Genomic DNA, 23958 nt, shown 5'->3' with positions numbered 1-23958 from the left:
AGCTTCCTCACATCCATCACAGTCTGCTCAGGTTCTGCCTTCAGAGCACAGCAGTTACTCAAATACGCTCCCCATGAAACACATGCATGACGCTACAGTGGGGAAAGGGTTAAAGAAGATGGCTGTTGAACATGCTGCTCTTGGAAGGCGGGTCCACCTGCCAAGTTGTGCCAACTCAACAGCAACAATCACCCTCTTCAAACCACATTCAATTCCATGACTTTAGTTTCTGACACATGAATACACACATACATACAAACACGTGCTCAGAGTCAAACTGGAATCAGAGGGACCCTACCGCCTCAGCCTCCTCCTGGGCTGCTGTGGCCCCGCTGGCTGTCCCGCTCTTCCCGTGGGCTCCCAGCAGCGTCCGGCTGGGGCTGGTCGAGCCCTGGACCTCCAGCCTCCACGTGCTCCTGTCCCACCCAGAGGAGAGCAGCACCTGGCCAGAGAGGGTGAGAGGTTTAGGTCAGGGGAGAGAGGAGAGAGGACAGAGAGGGTGAGAGGTTTAGGTCAGGGGAGAGAGGAGAGAGAGGGTGAGAGGTTTAGGTCAGGGGAGAGAGGAGAGAGAGGGTGAGAGGTTTAGGTCAGGGGAGAGAGGAGAGAGGAGAGAGAGGGTGAGAGGTTTAGGTCAGGGGAGAGAGGAGAGAGAGGGTGAGAGGTTTAGGTCAGGGGAGAGAGGAGAGAGGACAGAGAGGGTGAGAGGTTTAGGTCAGGGGAGAGAGGAGAGAGAGGGTGAGAGGTTTAGGTCAGGGGAGAGAGGACAGAGGAAGAGAAAAAATGAAGTGCTTTCTCGTGACTTGATGCAAATGCGTCCGTACCTGCTGGGTGTAGAGCAGGACACAGAGGAGCACCAGCAGCAGCATGGTGCACATCACATCTCCCTTCATGTGGAGCATCCTCCTCGTCATCACTGCCTTCCTCAGCATCTTCCCCCCGAAAGAGATGCTGGCCTCAGTCAAGGGTTGAATGGGACTGTGTTTGAAATGGTCTGCTGCCGTTCATGTCTCCTCTCAGACAGCTGTGGTGACCGGTGCAGCTCTGTGGTGATGGTACTCCTTTCCCCTCTCTGCTGCATATCTACATGTCAGCTTGTCTTTGGCTGCCATGTCTGTAACGACACAACGACAACATTTCATACTGTTGCATCTATTGCTGCATAGTACCTCTGTGTTAAATGTCCATCCATCATACAGTAGTGATGTGTTAGGGTAGGAGTCCTGTCGTCTCCCTCCCCCAGTCTCCTCAGACAGCAGGGGGGGAGGGGGAACCTGGAGAAACAACAACTCTTCACGGATATGATCGGGGCAACACAAACATCAGGAAATAATGGTGAAGAAAAAATATGAAAATGTACGGGAATAGAGAAAAGATTTTCCAGATTTCTTCCAGATTTTCTGATCCAGTGGCACAACATAACATGCAGTGCAGAGGCTGGTAGAGGCGGCCAGAGCCATTGCACAATTCTTTTGCCCCCAAGCAAAACTTTTACAGCATCATTAACTGAGCAGAACTGAACTGTTATTGTTTGTCTCTGTTTCTGCTCCATACTTGTTGTTTATCCATTTTTACAAAGCCTGACTTTTTACAAAAACAAATACTGATTACTACCTGATAGGTAGTATGACCCACTAGAACAGTGATTCCCAACTTCTTTTTCATATCAAGGACCCATAATTGAGTCCACATTAGAGCCACAGACCCTCATTTGATGAGATTCTGTCTCTCAGACCAAAATCTGAGAATATTTGTTATTATTGGATATGATTTTATCCAGAATTCTATGACTGTCTGTAGAGAGATAACAGTGAAACATCAATCATTGCAGAAGGCATTCTCTGATTGTGATAAGTTCTTGTAAATGAAATAATTGTGAGATTTAACAATTCATACATTTTCTGTGAACCCCCCAAGGACCCCTGGTGGTCCCCAGACGCCATGTTAAGAATCACTGCATTCGAAGAATATTCATTAATCCAGAAGTTTCCAGTCACTCATATTCCATCTACAAACACTAGATGAATATTATATTTGAATTGTCAGGCTGTATCTGAATTGCATCATGATAGCTGCTTCCAATCATGTTTAACCATTTTATGACAGCTGCAGCCTCCGTCTCAAATCTAATACCCATTTCCATTCAAACATGTCAGTAACCTACTGAGTAATCCAGTGAGACCTTTGTATGCAAGTATGTCATTTTGTGTTTTTAAGAACTCGAATAGTTTACATTTAATTATGCTGTCATTTCAGATAAATTAGGCAATTATTACCCCATCATGTGTAGTGATCCGTTATTCAAGTAATTTCTGATGCACAAAACTCATATTCCTGGAGGGGGAAGCAGATCTCTCTCTCTCCTTTTTTTTTTTTTTTTTTTTTTTTTTTACAAAAGTTGGCAATTTAAAATCACTGCTGTTGTTTTGTTGTTTGACAATAAAGTCACAAACAACAATCCGTGACAGTCTTTACAGCAGATCCCTATGTTGGCTCAGGAGGGGGGCGTGTCTGCTCTTCTTATATAAGTGGCTGCTTACCAACTGTATTAAAGAACACTGTGTCCCAACATAATGCCAAAATGCAGACCTGCTGTCTATTTAATGTATAGGCAACACTACTAGCCTGTTTTACTGTAGGCTAGGGGTTGACTTTTTCAGCATGCTGCTAAAACATCTAGCTGCTGGAATTCCTGGGGGAGTCATTCCAGAGTTTAAGAACTCCAGCCAGTGTCATCTTCAACTTACAACCAAGCTGGGTAAACTGTGAGAATTTGATTTTCCCCAAAGGCCATAGAGAGGCTTCACTCAGACAGATTTATGCCAGCCTTTGAAGGCCGCCTACCTCTTTTTTGCAAATAAACAAATGGACAGAGATTAGGTGGGTAGCCTATAACCTCCACTATGTCTGCTGACATAATGACAGCTGTTGTAATGTATGTGACTTAGCTATCACTGAGGGTCACTAAATAAACCGTTATTTAATGCTTATAGCCTGAGCATCAATAAGCATTACTTGATGCAAGCATTAACTAACCCTTAGTTAACGTTTATTAACAACCCTAATCAACTACTAACCCTCACCCCCAATTAACTAACCTCAACTAGACACATTAGTTAACTGTTAATTAGAGTTAGCTAATGCTTAATAAGCATAGGCCTACTAACGTTAACCCTTAATTGAGTGATCCCTATTGTAAAGTGCTGCGCAAAGTTGTGCGCAATTCGTACGTAAAAGTCAATCTTTTTCCAAACATATCCCACGTGTTTTCACACGATCAGTAACAAATTGGCCTGGTCTGTGTGGATCCAGATGTGCATGCTAAACAATGCTAAGCCATTCAAACTTACCAGAAGAGAGAGGGAGACACTGCGCTGCGCCACGGCCAAACTCAAAACATCTGTGCAGCTCTGAAAGTGCAGGCAGGCACCAACACACCAACAGCGTAAAGTCAACTAGTTCCCAAAGTTTGCAGGTAAAAGATCCAAAGAGAGAGAGGGTGAGAGAGAGAGAGAGAGAGAGAGGAGTGAGAGAGGCTCAGCAGCTGTGTTAGGGGGTGTAGCTATGCATGAGTGCATGATACTGAAAGTCAGCAGAAGAAGAGAATTGGCACTGAGCCTCTTTATGAGCTTGCTGCTTTCACGTTGCCTTCATGTGCACTCGGAAACATCAGAATTCTCACCTACACTGACCCAGCAAAGTGATGTGGCTATATTGTTGCATTCATGTTACGTATATGAGAAAGATATATATTGGCTGCTTCCTTAAAAAATAGTGTTCAGCTTCCACGTGGAACTCGACTGATGGAAACTGATTGATCTGAATTCGGATGTGACCAACAAGGAAATGGCAAAAGTGTAGGGAATGATAGCCCATAATGTCAAATAACAAAAATATGACTTTCATCACTGGTCTTTTAGGACACAACTACTTGGTGGATTTAATAATCATAATCATAATAATAATAATCATAATAATAATAATCATAATACATTAATTAAAGAATTGCAAGTTCCTATAAAAAGTGTAACAAGTTGTACTGATGACCTCAGAACTCGGAAGGGGGGGGCGCTTACGAGGAGCACCTGAAGGCAGCATCTCTATGTCCATGTGACTTCACTGGAGAGCAGCAGCCTCAACCCAGATGCCAACACAGCAACTGAAGGGGATGGGAGACAAGAGGGAGGGGGCTGAGGGGATGAACACGGGGTAAGTGAGTGTAGGCCAGGGAATAATAAATGTCACTCACAGAGAACAGCAGCAGTGGAGGGGCTTGAACCTGGGTCATCACGTCATTAGGAGAGAGAGAACGTGGGAGAGATGCTGGAGGAGGAGAGAGGGGGAAAAGCCCACAGACAGAAACACATGAAAGGAGGCGACAGAAGGAGAGAACAAGCTTGACAGCAGAAACAAGAGGAGTGAGGAGCAGAGGAGTGAGGAGCAGAGGATGAGGAGTGAGGAGCAGAGGAGTGAGGAGTGAGGAGCAGAGGATGAGGAGCAGAGGATGAGGAGCAGAGGAGTGAGGAGGTGAGGAGTGAGGAGCAGAGGAGTGAGGAGCAGAGGAGTGAGGAGCAGAGGATGAGGAGCAGAGGAGTGAGGAGCAGAGGAGTGAGGAGCAGAGGAGTGAGGAGCAGAGGATGAGGAGCAGAGGAGTGAGGAGCAGAGGATGAGGAGCAGAGGATGAGGAGCAGAGGATGAGGAGCAGAGGAGTGAGGAGCAGAGGAGTGAGGAGCAGAGGATGAGGAGCAGAGGAGTGAGGAGCAGAGGAGTGAGGAGTAGAGGAGTGAGGAGCAGAGGATGAGGAGCAGAGGAGTGAGGAGCAGAGGAGTGAGGAGTGAGGAGCAGAGGAGTGAGGAGCAGAGGATGAGGAGCAGAGGAGTGAGGAGCAGAGGAGTGAGGAGCAGAGGATGAGGAGCAGAGGATGAGGAGCAGAGGATGAGGAGCAGAGGAGTGAGGAGCAGAGGAGTGAGGAGCAGAGGAGTGAGGAGCAGAGGAGTGAGGAGCAGAGGATGAGGAGCAGAGGATGAGGAGCAGAGGAGTGAGGAGCAGAGGATGAGGAGCAGAGGAGTGAGGAGCAGAGGATGAGGAGCAGAGGAGTGAGGAGCAGAGGAGTGAGGAGTGAGGAGCAGAGGATGAGGAGCAGAGGATGAGGAGTGAGGAGCAGAGGATGAGGAGTGAGGAGTGAGGAGCAGAGGAGTGAGGAGCAGAGGATGAGGAGTGAGGAGCAGAGGATGAGGAGCAGAGGAGTGAGGAGCAGAGGAGTGAGGAGCAGAGGAGTGAGGAGCAGAGGATGAGGAGGCAGAGGATGAGGAGCAGAGGATGAGGAGTGAGGAGCAGAGGAGTGAGGAGTGAGGAGCAGAGGATGAGGAGCAGAGGATGAGGAGCAGAGGATGAGGAGCAGAGGATGAGGAGCAGAGGAGTGAGGAGCAGAGGATGAGGAGCAGAGGAGTGAGGAGTAGAGGAGTGAGGATGAGGAGTGAGGAGCAGAGGAGTGAGGAGCAGAGGATGAGGAGCAGAGGATGAGGAGGCGAGGCCAGGAGGAAGCATGGGGCAAATGATCACCAAACTCAAGAGAGGAGAGAGATGTGAGACTTACAGAGGGAGGAGGGCTAAACTGACTTTAGCATACGTGGGGATTTTCCATATACTGTACTGTACAGTTCAAACTGGAAGGAAAGTGTAGCAACCTATTTAAATATGGTCAAACCTACTGGAGAGAACACACACACACACACACACACACACACACACACACACACACACACACACACACACACACACACACACACACACACACACACACACACACACACACACACACACACACACACACACAGCATGAGCAGTAGAGTAGTAACAGTGATTTACAGAGTCTGGGCTGGATCATTACTGAACCATATGTAGCTGACTGGCCAGACTCCACAGCGCCTACAGAAGGCAGCTCTGTGGACATTTATGTGTTCACTGGACTATGCATGCAGGAAGGGAGGAATATAAGGGTGACAAAAGCAAAAAAAAATAAAGACAGGAATGCAGGGGAAAATGGAAAACTTCTATAGGAACAGATCTGAGTTTCTTTTAGAATCACACTCTACTACGGTGTCACATGATCAGCTGAAATGGTATCGAACAGCATGGCACTCAGTAGAGCTCATATACCTTTGCCAACATCTAAGCAAAACTTTCAAGATATGCCAGCTGCCCACATGTTGGATTTTCACCAGAAGTCCATCATTTCTTCCACACATGACCACCTCGTTTCACATAAGGAGATGAAACACATTTCCATCACATTTCAGGTCGATTGTTCACATTCTTGCCACTTTTAAAAGGATTTTAGCCAATGTTGTCTCAACACATCATGACCACTCAGCACTATTTCCTGTGCACTTTCCTTCACCAAGTGATGGAAACATGAGCTCACCAGTGACCCCATGTTGTTTGATTGGCCCGATGATGAAGGGTTTTCCTCGAAACTTTGGGTGGACCACAAGTTACAGCCACAAGGTGTGACGGGAATTACGTCAATCTGTTTGTATACTTTGTTTTATGAGAAGCCGCGCCCGTTTGGCCAATCACTGTGAAGGTCTTTCCCCCATCCAATCACTGTGAAGGTCTTTCCCCCATCCAATCACTGTGAAGGTCTTTCCCCCATCCAATCACTGTGAAGGTCTTTCCCCCATCCAATCACTGTGAAGGTCTTTCCCCCATCCAATCACTGTGAAGGTCTTTCCCCCATCCAATTTTGATAGAACAACAATACAAACAAGACCAAACAGGCTCAGACACAGGAAAAGAAAGGGACAAAAACATACATCAACATCATCCTCAGTCACTGGTCATTCTTAACCTCGTTGAAGTAGGCCAGAAACGGCTAGCCTAGGTAAACCCAGCCACCACGTGACCTGCTCTCTCAGTTCCCAGTCACTATCATAGTGACTGAGAACAGGTCACGTGGGGGATGGGTTTACCCAGGCTAAGAAACGGCTCCCAGATAGTTGAGAACCTCCCAAGCTAAGAGTTAGTTCTCAGAGACCTGAGTCTCTCCATCTGTAGAACAGAGAGCATGTCCATCAGCCACACATGAAAAGAAGGTGAAGAGGAGGACTTTCATTCCTTCAGAATGAGTCTTTTTGGCGACAGTTGTCGTTGTTGCACAGCTGTAGGGAAGATCAGAGAGGACTCCGAGCAGCCGAAGATGGCGAGTTCTGCCTCCGGCTGTAGGGTTATTTTGTAGGCCTTAGAGTATCAGTCAAATATTTTGGCCCAGAATCCTGTTAGTGAAGAGCAGAACCAGAAGGCATGAGACCGTGTGCTCTCCGACACCCAACACCCGTCACAGAAGGGAATATCCTGTGTAGTTTGTGCTTGGAGTATCACTGTGAAAGGTTAATTACCGTAGTTTGTCTTTGCCCCATGACCAACCTTTCCGCAAAGAATCCTGCAAACCATTCATAACGTTTTTATATCCTGCTGACAGCCAGAAAGGGGTTAAAACATAACTCTGTAAAAAACAAAAGTTGTAAAAAAGATGTATGAGCTGCATGACCAAAACTGTAAATCATCTAGTAAATTGTATATTATTGTATCTTTCCACCTCTTTCTGGGTCTGGGTAGTGTAGCGGTAGATTCCCTGCCTACCAACACAAGGGTCGCAGGTTCGCACACCCGTGTTATCTCCAGCTTGGTCGGGCGTCCATACTGTGTCTGCGGGTGGGAAGACGGAATGTACCCTCATTCCTGTGTCCTGGTCGCTGCACTAGCGCCTCCTCTGGTCAGTCAGGGCGGAAGGGAACTGGTGGGAATAGCGGGATGCTCCCATGTGCTACGTCATGCCCGTGAAGGCCTCCGCTGTCAGGTGAAAAGAAGCGGCTGGCAACTGCACATGTATCTGAGGAAGCATGTGTGTCTTACGGCTCTCCCCAGATCGACAGAGGGGCTGGAGCAGCGACCGGGGCAGCAGGGGGAATTGGCCAAGTACAATTGGGGAGAAAATGGGGGGGAAGAACGAAAAGAAAAAAAGTAGCCATGGGCAAAGCATTTATGTTGGCTTGGAGCAAACGTAGCTTAAAGTAAAAAAAAATCTGCTCAGTAGTTTGAAAGAGCTACTCAGGCTCTTTGACAGGAGAGAAGATACATGAGATATGAGAAAATGTTTGAAACCTGCAGAGTGAGCGAGCACAACCTGCACTCTAAGAGGAGTGAGCGAGCACACCCTGCACTCCAAGAGGAGTGAGAGAGCACAACCTGCACTCCAAGAGGAGTGAGTGAGCACACCCTGAGTGAGCGAGCACAGCCTGCACTCCAAGAGGAGTGAGCACAACCTGCACTCCAAGAGGAGTGAGCGAGCACACCCTGCACTCCAAGAGGAGTGAGTGAGCACAACCTGCACTCCAAGAGGAGTGAGCGAGCACAACCTGCACTCCAAGAGGAGTGAGCGAGCACAACCTGCACTCCAAGAGGAGTGAGCCAAATTGCCAGAGGACAAAGTCAGCCCCTTAAAGGAACACTCTGCCCATTTTCAACCAGCTTTGTATCATTAGAACATCAGTAGTATATCAGAAAACTGTAAACTGTTTTGAAGTCTGTCATTTAATTTGAGTTATTGAGTGTTAAAGTGTGGACCAGTGACATCACTGGTCCACACTAACTCAAATTAATAACTCATTAACTCAAATCAACTCTCAACTGTCAAACTAGATGAATGACTTCAAAACCGTTTACAGTTTGAGTTGATTTGAGTTAATGAGTTATTAATTTGAGTTAGTGTGGACCAGTGATGTCACTGGTCCACACTGTCAAATTAAATGACAGACTTCAAAACCATTTACAGTTTTCTGATATACTACTGATGTTCTAATGATACAAAGCTGGTTGAAAATGGGCGGAGTGTTCCTTTAATGATGACACCAACCAAACTGGAGTGAATAAGTAACACAAACTTTTCAAATGTATCATAAGTTAATTTAATCATATTCTCAGCCACACAGTCACAAATAAAGTGTATAATCTCTATAAAAGGTAAACATGTTCACCACACATGGTTGGTCGTCAGTAACATTCATTAAGTTAAGATAAGAGTTTTCTTCTTTGGCTACACAGACAGCAGCTGGGGGCAGAGAGACCTACTGTATATCTGGACAGGTTGACACACAGAGAGGTTCAGGCCTCTGCTGTGTAATGGCACGACTCTCAGATGAAGGAAGAGCTCTAGTCTCTGTCTGCCTCCAGCTGTCTTCTCTCTCTAAACACCAGCATCTGTCTGCTGACTCACAGTCTGGGTACCATCATCCAACACATGAGTGTTTGTGTTGAAGCAGACACTTTTCACCAAGTTTCAACAGCAAGGCAAACTGGCCACGCCTCTAGTGCAGTGATACTCAACTTGCGGTCCGCGGCCCCTGTGTGGCCCGAGATGGAATTGCAAAAAAAAACAAAAAACGAAACATGCAAGATACGCGCTGAATAAGTCCAAATGTTCATGTCATTCTGGCCAATACTCCACTTCTGTTATAGCATTTCAGTCTGGAATATGGAATATCTTTCAATAATCTATGATTTAGCTGCTAAATTGTCAAATACCGCCGTCTGCTCGCTACCCAGGCACTTATGTATGTACTTAACCTAACTAACTATCCGGTGTGCACAACATTGTCAGCCTAACCTCCGGCTGACACCCCAAAAACCTACAATCCGCTCCAGAAAAATGTATATTGTTTGTTTATTAACTGGCCCCTCGCCTTCCATCATTTCACAAAAGTGGCCCCCGAGCAAAGCAAGTTGAGTATCGCTGCTCTAGTGTATCTGTACCTTTGCTGAACATTAGGCTAGAATATTCACATAATATAGATTATAGAATATTCACACCAGTGGACTATTGACACTGCCGGAGGAAAGCAATGTGCAATATAAATAACATGATTTAATTGTGTTTGATGGGTAATAAAACTGATCCAAGCACAGACAAGCCTGTCAGCATACAATTAGAAATAACCCTCTTGTGGTTGTATGCCTCCAAACAAGTCAAGTTGCAGTCGTCTGCATCCAGTCTGCATCCATGTCTGCATCCAGTCTGAACATCAGTAGTATATCCATCCAGTCTGCATCCATGTCTGTCCAGACTCATACAAGCACAGATACCTTGAAGCCCACAGCAGAGTGGTGTGGCCATTCAGCCTGTGACACTTTAGGCACCCCCTGTTTGGGGTACCTCAAAAACCCGGCTAATCGTTTTCAACATGGGAAACGGTCGTACCTCTACCGCTAAACCACCCACATCCCCACTCCCCCTTCCCACCCCTCGAACCTCGAATCTCTACGACCTTCCTATCCCTAGCTATGGCCCCTTTCCACTAGCCCCACCCCTTTCGCTCACCACGGCCCCTCCCACCATCAACATCCCCCTAGCCCCGCCCTTCAAATCCTGACTCTCTACGACCTTCATATCCGTAGCTATGGCCGCTTTTAACTAGCAGGGCCGCCCCCCCTTCCTTGATGCAACAGACGGACTTGAGGTCAACGTTACCTTGACCTTTGACCACCAAAATCTAATCATTTCATCCTTGCGTCGCAGTGGATGTTTGAAGTCATTCCCTCACGCCATCCCTGAGATATCGCGTTAACAAGCATGGGACGGACGCCGGCCATGAGGTCAAAGTGACCTTGAAATTGACCTTTGACCACGAAAATTGAATCACTTCGTCCTGGAGTCCAAGTGGACACCTGAGACAAATTTGAAGAAATTCTGTCAATGCATTCCTGAGGTATCGCGTTAACGAGCATCGGACGGAACAGACAACCCGAAAACATAATGCCTCTGGCCACGAGCGCTCGCCGGCGGAGGCATAGAAAGACCAATATTGGGAAATGTCAGATATTCCGGTGACAGCAGCTATATGTGACGCCATCTTTGTTCCATTGTGATGTGTTGCTTTGGTCCAGCTGTGCTCTCTAAACATCACCGCCTCTCTTCACCGCACACTCCTACGCTCATATAGAGCACACACAGCTGCTCTACGCCAAGCTTTCTACAAGAGCCACGGTGATACGCAGAGACGCATGGTAAGTCACTACACTGACACTGTGCTCTTATTTCTCTATGAGCTAATTGCAGGGACACTCAACTTGCTTTGCCCGGGGGCCACTTTCGTCAAATGATAGGAGGCCAGGGGTCAGTTGATAAACAAACATTTTCTAATAATCTACTAATTATTTTCTAATCATTTTGTTTTATTCGTATTTTTGATGCTGTGGTGACCATATTGTATGTATATCTTGAATATTGCATACCACCTTCACCTAGTTTAAGAAGTAATGTATGGTGTATTTCATGGCAGGTGTAAAGTCTATGTTTCTATATTATCAGAAGTGATCTGATTGTCCTTGTTTGATTATATATGACATATAAAAATAAAAACAATTGATCACAAAAAAACAAAAACAAAACAAAAACAATATATATTTTTCTGTTGCAGATTGTAGGTTTTTGGGGTGTTAGCCGGAGTTTAGTCTGACAATGTTGTACACACCGGATGGTTAGTTAGGTTAAGTACATACATAAGTGCCTGGGTAGCGAGTAGACAGCGGTATTAGATTTCGATTAAAATTAGAATTAGATTCTAATTCACAATGAAAACTAACATGAAATTATTCGAAAATGGTCGGGGGGCCACTCTGCACCCTGTCGCGGGCCGCATCTGGCCCCCGGGCCGCAGGTTGAGTATCACCGAGCTGATGTAAGGAGGCATTGATCACAGTCTAATGGAAACGATATGGAGAAGCCAGTCAATTGCTATTGCCTATTCAGAAGTGATTGGGCGAGGGTTGGATTTAGGCTAAAACACGTTTGAGAAACTGGGCCCGCTGGACACTTTATGATCCTGGTCAAACAGGATGAAATGTCGCCCTCTGTCTTTCAGGAGGAGGCGGTGCCGGCCCTCATGATCTTGAAGAGTCCGTTGACGTTGTTGCTCTTGATGGCGTCTCGACAGGCGGAGATCACCTGATTCTTGGGCTTGCCCACTGAAGAGAAGGAGAGAGGGGACAGAGGGGAGACAGAGGGGGACAGAGGGGACAGAGGGGCGGAGGATAGAGACAGAACGTCTGATCAGAGCTCAACTACAACACAAACATCCCAAACAATCACCCACACACACACATTCTCTCTCTCTAACAACGCTGTTACTCTGACACACACACACACACACACACACACACACACACACAGACACACACACACACACACACACACACACACACACACACCTACCTCGCAGTCTACCAGCCCTCTGGATGGCCTGGTTGACAGACTTGAGGCAGACCAGTAGGGCGTTGTGGTTGTTGCTGCGGATCTTATACTCGTTGACCAGATCCCGGTTCAGATCGTACAGCTCTCTGTAACGCTTCTTCATCGTGCTCCTACAGAGAGACGCAGGACCGCAGGAGAGAGAGGGATGAGAGGGAGAACACACGGGGAAGAGAGAGGGAGAAAGGGATGAGAGAGAAAACACAAGTGGGGAAGAGAGGAAGAAAGGGAAGAAAAAAGAAAAAATTTGCTTTGAATTTAGATTTACACTGTGAAATTAATTTCTGTTTCGAGCGCTGCATAGCATACTGCACAAAGACAAATTCCTCCTTTGTAACATGATTACTCACGATGGCTATATTCAAATGATCTTGAATCTTGATCTTGAATCTTTTGCAGTACAGTGATGATGCACTGATTAGGTTTTACTGCAGGAGATGAGATGAGAGGAGATGATACATACAGATGAGTCACTCACATGTCTCCCATAAGGCGAGCATCCTCGGCCTGCACCAGCATGTTCCTGATGTAGTTGGAGTGGTCGGCCATGGCTGCAGTCAACTTCTGATGGACAGAGTGGAACTCGTCCACCTAGCACAGACATGATGATGCAACATGTGCTTACCATTTATTTCAGCCTTGACACAGGACCGCATGCTTCAGATGTAGCCTCAACTTTAACCCATTAATACCACATATGAGGGATATACACGCAAATGCTGCATCAGGTATCAATGGGTTAAACACCATCAATTGAACTTGCCTCCTAGATCATTTTAGGTTCTGGTTTAACTTGACAGGCAGTGTTTTACAGTGCTGCTGTTATAGTCATATAGTTATCACATCCTTCATATAATGACCTATATGAAGATCTGACCTGGGTGAGTGTGTTGCGTAGCTCGTCAAAGTAGGCAGGGAAGTCTGCCTCTGCTGATAGGTCCTCTATGGCCAGGAAGGAGGCCAGCGATTGGACCAGGTCTCCTGACAGGTCAATGTCATCGGTGCTCAGAGTGATCTAATTGGACAAAGCAGTAATGGGATTCATGAACTGACTGATTTTTAACTCGGTTTTAGCACTTGAACTGCCACAAGGACATTGCAATGTTGTTCAAATAATCAGCACTGTTTTATTGACCCGTTATAAGGTAAAGCCAAGTAAAAGAAAAAGAAAAATACAACCAGAAATAAGCATTTATATCTCTGCCAACCAGTCACATTTCAACAACATTTTTGTGATGATCTTTCAAAAGAATTATTAAGCCTGTGAATGCACTTAATTTTCTTTTAACACACATGCAAACTAACCAGGAGAAACATAATGTCTTTTCAAATGTCTATTTGATGACAGGCTTATTGATAGCTACTGTCTATTGACCCTTTGAGCCTATTAATATTTGGCTATGGGCATTATGTTACTGTAGATGACTAATAATCAATAGAACCAAATTGGTGCAAGTCTCGTTGCTAAACATGGTATGTTCTGTTTGTTTGTGTGTGTGTGTGTGTGTGTGTACACCTGTCCATTGCTGGCCATGCTGATGGACAACAGTCCTCCTCCCCTTAGTGAGGTAAAGGTGACATCAGGACTGTCTATCCCTTCTGGAAGCAGGAAGTTCTGATTCAGCCACATCACCACCTACACACACACACACACGCACACGCACGCGCGCACGCGCACACACACACACACACACACACACACACACACACACACACACACGCACACACACACACACACACACATTAATATAATCTCCATGGAAGGAATTAAGGCAGGTGATCAACTAGGGAGCCAAAGAGCTGATATCATTGCTAATTAAATAGGCCGCACACTGTAGCTCCCATTTATTTTTATTTATTTTTATTTTACCTTTATTTATACAGGGAGAGTCCCTTGAGAGCAAGCTCTCATTTACAAGGGAGCCCTGGTGTACAAAGAACATATACAGCAGTTACAAAATTACAGGTTAACACAGCAGACAATAACAAGCATCAAGAGCATAATTAAATAATTTCAAATAAAACATGAACACACCTTGCGAGGAATGCTTTCTAAAAGTGCTTTAAAAGAAGCAAGCGGGATCAAATTATCCATTTTTAAGTTTTCCTGGAGCACATTCCATCTGTTGGGGGCGAACCAAGAAAAAGCGGTCTTTCCTTGTTCGGTTCGCACCCGTGGGACAGACAGTCTGATATAGGACCGCGATCGTGTTTGATAGCCTCCACTGTTACAAGAAAGGAGTGCGGATAAGTAAGGTGGAAGTTTCCCAATTAATGCTTTATAAATAAATATCAGACAGTGCTGATCTCTACGCTCCGACAGGGAGGACCAACCCATATTTTCGTACAGAATACAATGATGTGTACTGAAAGCATCACCTGTAACAAAACGTAGAGCGCTATGATATACAGCATCAAGAGGCTTTAAGACGGATGGAGAGGCATACATGTAAATCACATCACCATAATCAAAAACTGACATTATCAAAGATTGGACAACAGTTTTTCTGGCCAATAGTGAAAAACAAGACTTGTTTCTATACAAAAAGCCGATTTTTTCTCCTCAAATTCTTTGTGAGATGTTCTACATGTACATGAAAAGAAAGTTTGGTGTCCAACCAAATACCAAGATACTTATAAGAATGAACTAATTGAATTTGGTCACCTTGAAGCGTACGGATACACAAATTATCATTTCTGTTTAAAGATCTTGAGAACAACATCCACTTTGTCTTAGTGGAGTTCAAAACTAATTTAAGATCGAACAGGGACCGTTGCAACGAATCAAAAGCTCATTTAGCTCATTTACTCATCCCCTATTATCGATCATTGATTATTTATTTCCTATGCTGTCGTCCTTTTGGTCCAGCACTTGCCTTGAAGATCGTTTGGATGTACGCGTCTCATTCACTGTTTATAATTAAATAGGTCTTCCTAGTGTCCTCTAGAGAGAGAGTGGCGTCAGCGGAGGACCAAAATGCGAGACTCATTAGCCAATGAACAGCCAGGAATGGGTCTCGCGCTCCTTTTGCACGCTAAAATAAAGCTGATAATGTACAATTTGATTCAAGGGATGAAAAACCCTTTCAGAGTACAACACAAACTGTCTATTTTGCTGCAACTCGACAGTGCTGCTTAATCCAGCACCTTACTTCCTGGAACTCTTGAGAGTAAAAAACTGGTCCATTGGAGTGAATGGAGATGTCGGGACTCTTCTATCTACGCGGCTCTGGGTCTCCCCATTATTTGATCGTGATACTGCTGTGAAATTAATGTGTGTTTTTTGGTATACTAACATATAACATAACATAACATAACATAACATAACAGTAAATGTTTCTATAATACAGTGATGATCACAGGAGATGACATGTTTAATAACAATATCACTCTGACCGCCTACCCGCTGTGGCCGCTCGTTGATGCTGAAGCAGACCCTCCCGGTGGGCGGGGCAGCAGAGGGGTCCACCGTGATGTCATACATGGAGAAGCGAGGCAGCTGTCGGGTGATTTCAAACACATGGAACTGGGTGCTGGAGCGGAAACAAAAGAGTGAGGTGAGGATTGTAGGAGAGAGAGAGAGAGAGAGGGAGAGAGAGAGAGAGAGAGAGAGAGAGAGGGGGAGAGAGAGAGAGAGAGAGAGAGAGAGAGAGAGAGAGAGAGAGAGAGAGAGAGAGAGAGAGAGAGAGAGAGAGAGAGAGAGAGAGAGAGAGAGAGAGAGAGAGAGAGAGAGAGAGAGAGAGAGAGAGAGAGGGAACACGTGCTAACCTGGCTTTCCCTCCAACAAAGGCCTTGATGTGCAGGTCTACTGGGATGTCTTTGGGAGGGGCGATGGGGACTCGGACGCATCCGGACAGCTTCTGGGCACTGGGGTGGACGACGTGGCTCTCGCCCTCAAAGATCCCCTCTGCGAAGATCAGCACTGCGCGGATGATTGTTTCTGGAGACGACAGAGGGAAACATTCAAACGAGTGTTAGCTAGTATTTATTTACTCCTGGAAATTCTTGACCTTCTCATCTCTGGTGCTGAAGAGACCCCTTACCGTTTGGGGTGGAAATGCTGAGTTCTATGTGAGCCTTCTGGGCCTCCGTAGCGGGTCTGACCGCCAGGGCGGTCTGCAGTTGAGTGTTGGCTGGTATGACACCCATCCCGCTGTCCGTATCTGATACACCCTGAAACAATGTGACAGTATGTCAATTATTACAAGCAGAGCAGAAATATAGTGTACAGGTCCAGGTGCTGGATGAAAGGACTTTGAGTACAAAAATATACAGCACTTTATTCAAAGTCCCAAATCTGACCAACAAGTCTTTTTCAGCTAATTGTTGGTGTCCTTTGAATTAATCAAATTAAGTTGTTTTTTATCAATGTATGATATCAGTGTTTCCCCTACCATTCCAACGACGCCCCCGCCAGGCCAGAAAAAAAATTGCATTAAAAAAATAAAAGTGTTTTCCCCCCCCCTGCTCTCACCAAAATTGTACAATACAACAATACTGGTGTTGACAGTAATAGAAGATGCCAAATCATTCAAAACAATAAGCATTTTGCTTTGCATTGTGCCAGCGTGCAGCGCTGTTCCAAAACGTGTCAATGTGTGGCGTTGCCTGGGAAACGCACATCCCATAATACTGTTGGCATCGCATCCCATAATAGTATGATGATACTTGGGATGCCATTGCGAACATAGATGTGAACAGGTTAGCTAAAAGTTTAGCGTCGCCAGCGAGGGCCCCCACCGTTGCGGTCGGGGTACGTTTCGAAATCCCTCCAGGCCTGAACATTTTTCTAGGGGAAACACTGGACATCAATAAATGACTTAAATTGCGTACCTTGGCGTTCTCGTCATAGTTGCGTAGCTCCAGCAGCAGATTCTGTCTGCGTTGGCTGAGCTCTCTTATGAGGTCCTGCTCGACACTGGAGTCCATGAGGTTCCCTTTAAGTTCCTTACTGGCCGGCAGGTAGCCACGAACTACAGCATGCAGAAACCATACACATGAGATGACATGAAGTTACATGAACACAAACACTCAAACTCTCACTCACACACACACATGCACACACACACACACACACACACACACACACACACACGCACGCACGCACGCACACACACACGCACGCACGCATGCACACACACACACACACACACACACACACACACACACGCACACACACACACACACACGCACGCACGCACACACTCACACCTTCTCCCTCTATGGAGGTACACACAAGTTGCTTCTGTCCATCCAGCCTGTAGTCTCCCTCCACCACTCCGGCCACAGAGGAGGAGAAGTTGTCTTTGAAGATGACCTCGCCTGTCCGGTCGCTACGAGCGTCAATCTGGAACAAATGATGACATGAAATGAGTGAGAGGCATGTCCAAGATCCCCCTGATAACCCCACCTTCTCTCTTACAGTGTGAAGACAGTGGGACTGATAACCTCCACCTCCTCTCTTACAGTGTGAAGACAGTGAGACTGATAACCCCACCTTCTCTCTTACAGTGTGAAGACAGTGAGACTGATAACCTCCACCTCCTCTCTTACAGTGTGAAGACAGTGAGACTGATAACCTCCACCTCCTCTCTTACAGTGTGAAGACAGTGAGACTGATAACCTCCACCTCCTCTCTTACAGTGTGAAGACAGTGAGACTGATAACCCCACCTTCTCTCTTACAGTGTGAAGACAGTGAGACTGATAACCTCCACCTTCTCTCTTACAGTGTGAAGACAGTGAGACTGATAACCCCACCTTCTCTAGTGTGAAGACAGTGAGACTGATAACCTCCACCTTCTCTCTTACAGTGTGAAGACAGTGGGACTGATAACCCCACCTTCTCTAGTGTGAAGACAGTGAGACTGATAACCTCCACCTTCTCTCTTACAGTGTGAAGACAGTGAGACTGATAACCCCACCTTCTCTAGTGTGAAGACAGTGAGACTGATAACCCCCACCTCCTCTCTTACAGTGTGAAGACAGTGAGACTGATAACCTCCACCTTCTCTCTTACAGTGTGAAGACAGTGAGACTGATAACCTCCACCTTCTCTCTTACAGTGTGAAGACAGTGAGACTGATAACCTCCACCTTCTCTCTTATAGTGTGAAGACAGTGAGACTGATAACCTCCACCTCCTCTCTTACAGTGTGAAGACAGTGGGACTGCTACAGTCAGTGGTGTCCTGACCTTTCCATTGGACCAGCCAGTGATGAGCTCCACCACCCCATCAGCATTCAGGTCAAAGGCATGGATGCTCATGGCATGATTCTTAGACTGGACGGGGAGAGAAAGCAGACAACATAATAAATGTGATAAAGGAGATAGTGAACACACAGCATTTTACCATCAACAAATCCATTTGGAGACATTATTATTACCCTAAACAAGGGGTTCCCAAACATTTTCATCTTGGGACCCAAAAGATACATGTTCTGACTCCCTGGGACTCAAACTCACAAAAAACATAGGGTAACTAATGAGTTGCCATGACGACCAGTTGGCGACCCACCCCCCCCACGGGTCCGCGACCCAAACTGGGTCTCGACCCAGAGTTTGGGAAACACTTCCCTAAACAAATAAGTGGTGATGAGACGAGGTAACGTCACACTCAATACATACCATGGATTCTGACTGTCTATGGTGCCACCAGCTCAGACTTTGCAGGAGATCTGATGGATTGATTTATGACCAAAACAGAAAATCTCCCAGCACAGACAGAGCTAAAGCTTGTGGATAGCTAAAGATTGTAGTACCTTGATTCTCCAGTAGCGGGCGGTGCGGTCATACACCCCCACAGTACCATTAGCCAGGGCATAGCCAAACCTGCTGTCGTGCATGTGGCACAGAGACGTGACCGTCTGGACACAGAGGGACAGAGACACAGAGAGGTGACCGTCTGGGCACAGAGGGACAGAGACACAGAGACGTGACCGTCTGGACACAGAGGGACAGAGACACAGAGACGTGACCGTCTGGACACAGAGGGACAGAGACACAGAGAGGTGACTGTCTGGACACAGAGGGACAGAGACACAGAGACGTGACCGTCTGGACACAGAGGGACAGAGACACAGAGAGGTGACTGTCTGGACACAGAGGGACAGAGACACAGAGACGTGACCGTCTGGACACAGAGGGACAGAGACACAGAGACGTGACCGTCTGGACACAGAGGGACAGAGACACAGAGAGGTGACTGTCTGGACACAGAGGGACAGAGACACAGAGAGGTGACTGTCTGGACACAGAGGGACAGAGACACAGAGAGGTGACCGTCTGGACACAGAGGGACAGAGACACAGAGAGGTGACTGTCTGGACACAGAGGGACAGAGACACAGAGAGGTGACTGTCTGGACACAGAGGGACAGAGACACAGAGAGGTGACTGTCTGGACACAGAGGGACAGAGACACAGAGAGGTGACTGTCTGGACACAGAGGGACAGAGACACAGAGAGGTGACTGTCTGGACACAGAGGGACAGAGACACAGAGAGGTGACCGTCTGGACACAGAGGGACAGAGACACAGAGAGGTGACCGTCTGGACACAGAGGGACAGAGGGAGTGCTTGTCACGTCAAAGAATGTTACTTCGAGCAACTGCAGCTCAAGACAGATACAACAATCTAGTATATCAAATGTGATATAATCGTCATCATCATTGCATTTTCTCTGAATTACACAATCTGTCATTTCAACAATCTTTTGGTTGTAAAAGAAGAAGTTGAATCCATTGACCTCGTTTTCAGTCATCTCAGACACAAGCTCGTCCTCTTTGAACACCCTGATATCAAAGTCCTCCGATCCTACCAGGAGCTGTAAATACAACACACAACAGATGACATTACTTATGATTCATAATGAATACAAGATGACTGAACCAACAATTGAACGTACGATTATGAGGTACTCTATCTCCCATCTAAGAGAGACTTAAGGTGAACTCACCTCATTTTTCCCGTCTCCAGTGAAGTCACAGAGCACTAGAGATCTGACATTATCCCCCGTCACCTAAACACAAATAAGTACAATTTATGAAACCATGGTAACCAGAGTCATTGTTTGATAACTTCATGACAGCAAGACAAAAAGAGGATTTAAAACCAGCGAGTAAAATGTGTTATCTCGTAGTAGGACGAGGATTCATTTCTACTGTTCAAGATTCAAGATTCAAGATTTTTTATTGTCACTCCGTAGTACAAGTATCACGTGTGAAATTCTTGTGCTGTGGTTACTGTAGTTTGTACTCTCCTACTTCAGCCACAGGCACAAATCAATCAATGTGCGCAAAAATACATGGAACTAATACAGATGACAAGAGTGACATCAAGTGGTTGAATTATTCATTTCAACAGGGTAAACGCCATGTAGTTAGGACAAATGCAATTCTGCTATCATGGATCTGGTGGGAAATCATTATTTAATTGGTAGCTAGCAAAAATGATAGATTTATTCTTCATCAGTTCAGTGATCTAATTTTGTTGCTGACATAAACTGTGGTGTATTTGTCCCTCAGGATCCTCCAGCAGTTTAAACTATCAAATTCATGCACCACGCCAAGAGCTATTTTATGGATGCCTTTGCGCATAATGGGGGGTTTTATGAAGTCACTTGAGAATTCACGTTCAACGTTACAGTTCACTCTATGAAATAAGCTTCTTGAATGCAGGACAAACTGGCATTATAGACCTTATTCGATTGACGTCACTCACGTACGGGCACGCCCACCGCCGCCATATTGTCGACATAACGCAGCAGCTCTCAAGTGACAACCTATGTGAGAGCAGCGTTTATAGGAAGCTAGCCGCTGTTTGCGTTACCTGTATCGTTCCAATTGTGTTCGGATGGTGACCTGCATTAGGCATGGCTGTAGTAATGACAGCAATAAAGTCCCCGTGGTTTGTTTCTATCTCTACCGTCCACAGACGTGAAGGGAGCGAGGTGGAGGATACGTCAGCAGCACAGGAGATGTGTGTGGATAGTTAGGAGAGACAGGTGAAACTTTCTGACAGCTCCTCACAGCAAAGTCTGTTCACCTCGTTCTTTTGTTTATTTATCACAGGCATTAACGGCAGCATACAAACAACAACTGTGGGTTTTTTATTGGTGTCATTAGCATCGCTATTTTGTAATGGAACAGAAACGACAATAAGGCTGTTACTAGTTGTCAGCTGCAGCGCTGTGTGCGCGCAGGACGGTATGTCAACAATATGGTGCCGTCCAGGGTTAGCGAATAAGGTCTATTAGTCTCGACTCTAACAGTTCATACCGTCCAGAACTGGTCCTTGCCCTCGTAGTCGAAGCCTTGTAAGGCACAGTTCCCTCCGATGATGGCAAGAGGAGACTGGATGTCCCCTAGTTTCCCCAGCACCATGGTGTTGGCCCCATCTGTCACCTGCACCCACACACACAGCACACACACACACACACACACACACACAAACAAACCACATCCTTAGGGACATACACCAAGACGTCGGCAGCTAGGTTCTTTGATAATCGTATGTTACACCCACTCCAATACCCACTTGAACCGCACCCACCTCTCTGTAGAATACATCGGCGTTGTCGTGCACATCGTAGGCCAGCAGGTTGGTCTGGGATCCCACCAGCAATGTGTCCCCAGTGCTGTTTGGTGCCAGCGTCCCTGCCGTCAGACAGCTCACTGCCTGGTTGATGTTGAGCAGAGAGATGTCAGAGTCCTGGGTGCTCTGGCTCAGGCGGTGGGCCGCAGCTCTCTGGCCACGGGCGTGCGGGTTGTGGATGAACACCTGTTGAGGACAGGAACAAGTTGTGGGCATGATGTGAAGAAGGAAGGAGTTAAGACGGTAAAGCTTAATTTATACTTATTAGAAAGTGTCGCTCAGCACATGGTCGCAGACGAAAAATAAAGTGTCGCTCATGTTGCTGCATTTATGCTTCTCTCCACGGCGCAACGGTCACGTGACGCTAGAGACAGAGGGAGGCAGAGAACTAGTGCAGAGTAGACAGGCAAGAGAGGGAATGCTGTCAGTGAACCCACGTCGCCGCATATAACGACACACAACCACACAATCACCTCCTCTCTCTCTGGGAAGTTGGTCACGGTGTTCTTTGTGATTTTCACGAAGTCATACATCAAGGACAGGCTGATAAAAATACCGGGGACACGCTCATTAATTTCATTTCAGCGAAAACTAAAACAAGGAAGTCACGCGTGCCCGTCTATATAGCCAATCAGACTTGCGCGACATTATGTGACGTAGTCAGCGACACTAGACATTTCACCAGGTAGCAGACACTGCTCGCAGACACTTGAAAGTGTCGATTCAAGTCCTCATTTCTGTCGGCGACCATTTCAAAAGTGTCGGCAGACGAAGCATAAATTGGGCTTAAGAAGGCGAGAGAAAAGGCCGTCACTATTGCTGTGAAGATCTCTCACCTTTCCTGCTTGTGTGGCTGCAGTGAGGCAAGGGTGAACTCCATCAAACTTCCCGATGGTCACCATGCGAGGGTTTATCTTGTGGTTCAGCTTCAGAGTGAATATGGGGACCAACATGGTGTCTGTGTCTCTAAGAATCCGACAGCAGATAAGACAATGCAGACAGTAGAGATGTTCATGCAGATCCTTTCAGGTAAGATCCTTTCAAATTGGAAAAGAAGAGGAAAAGTCTGCAAATGGAACAGAGTCGTGTTTTGTTTTGTTCAGTCAGTACATCATTAGCCATGCGTGATTTTGCCACACTATAATGTCATTAGGGGCTTTACTCGAGAGACACCCACCAGAGTCCTGTTGCCTAGCAACAGAGAGCAGCTATAGCCAAAGCTTTTCATCTGGCTAATCTCCCTCTCGTTTGCTCTCTCCACACGTTTTCCTCTTCCGTTTTTACAACAATGACAAATATAACGTGACTTTTCCCACACACTGTAATGCTTGTTCACAATTCACAGATAAAGTAAATACACGTATTTTTTTCTACAACGAATAGCTAGCTAACGTTAGCCCAGTTAAATGTTCCAATACAAATGGTTGACTAACGTTCCACACACACAAAAGAAAACAAACGCAACCGCTGCAATTAAGTGAATCATGAAGCATGCAAATCATCTCACCACTTCAATAGCTGCCCGGGTTTTGGTATTTGTATCGCTGGCCTAGCTAACTAAGCTAGCGTTAGCTGGTTAGCTCTGTCAGTACCAAGGTACTAGTAATCGTGCATTCCTTTATAACTGGGGACTGGTAATCTTACGACTTCAAAGGTCATGAGCTGGGCGGTGACGTCATCAGAGCTGGTATGTCCCATTCCAAACTCGTAGGAGTCTCAGCAGCCCCAACCTCAAAAATCCAAGATGGCTGCGCCGCGCAACAACAGTAGTTCTAATCGTAGTAATGTTGTTTAGCACTTCTGTTTTGTTTGTGTCTCATTAAATCAGCTGTACACACAGCACTGCCTAACATCTATCTGTGTGGACATGAGGCTGCAGTGTTTGTATGCGCAAATTGCCGCGAAATGCCATGTTGTCAATTTTATTGCTAACAATGGCTAACAATGGCTAGCCTGGCTAGCGACTGGATCTGACCAATGAACAGTGAACTTCCCAGCTCAAGTTTTCTGCAAATGGAACGCTAACAAAACGGATGTGATGTCATTTAGCCTCCACATGCCAGTTA

At 46.2% G+C, this 23958-nt stretch overlaps 2 protein-coding genes across 2 annotated transcripts in view; both read right to left on the bottom strand.

Moving 5' to 3' along the window:
• b3gnt9 (UDP-GlcNAc:betaGal beta-1,3-N-acetylglucosaminyltransferase 9) overlaps window positions 1-929 on the bottom strand; it is a gene marked incomplete at both ends in the record, with an annotated part of 5268 nt that extends 4339 nt beyond the window's left edge. Inside the window, 2 exons of the mRNA XM_083654154.1 lie at window positions 299-442; window positions 822-929. Of these exons, the coding sequence (XP_083510280.1) occupies window positions 299-442; window positions 822-929 (252 nt within the window). The remainder of the gene's footprint in view (window positions 1-298; window positions 443-821) is intronic.
• Window positions 930-11896: 10967 nt separating this feature from the next.
• On the bottom strand, window positions 11897-23476 carry bbs2 (Bardet-Biedl syndrome 2). Its single transcript, XM_083654851.1, has 18 exons — window positions 23400-23476; window positions 22729-22929; window positions 21851-22078; window positions 21577-21702; window positions 20256-20318; window positions 20046-20123; window positions 19061-19165; window positions 18495-18581; window positions 17513-17648; window positions 17135-17274; window positions 16345-16474; window positions 16070-16241; window positions 15705-15834; window positions 13818-13937; window positions 13179-13316; window positions 12780-12892; window positions 12266-12414; window positions 11897-12018 (listed from the first exon to the last, which is right to left on the bottom strand). Exons 2-18 carry the CDS (start codon window positions 22843-22845, stop codon window positions 11912-11914), a joined length of 2139 nt encoding a protein of 712 aa, XP_083510977.1. The 5' UTR covers window positions 22846-22929; window positions 23400-23476; the 3' UTR covers window positions 11897-11911.
• Window positions 23477-23958: the final 482 nt, after the last annotated feature.

The sequence above is a fragment of the Poromitra crassiceps genome (genome assembly GCF_964638095.1).
Source record: "Poromitra crassiceps genome assembly, chromosome: 18".
NCBI lineage: Eukaryota > Metazoa > Chordata > Actinopteri > Beryciformes > Melamphaidae > Poromitra > Poromitra crassiceps.
Note: the sequence above shows the minus strand (reverse complement) of the source record. Positions and strands in the feature narration are given on the sequence as shown.

Coding starts and splice junctions, on each gene's coding strand:
- bbs2 (XM_083654851.1), bottom strand. CDS start 22,845: ATGTTGGTCCCCATATTCACTCTGAAGCTGAACCACAAGATAAACCCT. Junction 15,835..16,069: donor TTTGTTGGAGGGAAAGCCAG/GTTAGCACGTGT, acceptor TTTCCGCTCCAG/CACCCAGTTCCATGTGTTTG. Junction 12,893..13,178: donor TACGCAACACACTCACCCAG/GTCAGATCTTCA, acceptor TGTCTGTGCTAG/GTGGACGAGTTCCACTCTGT.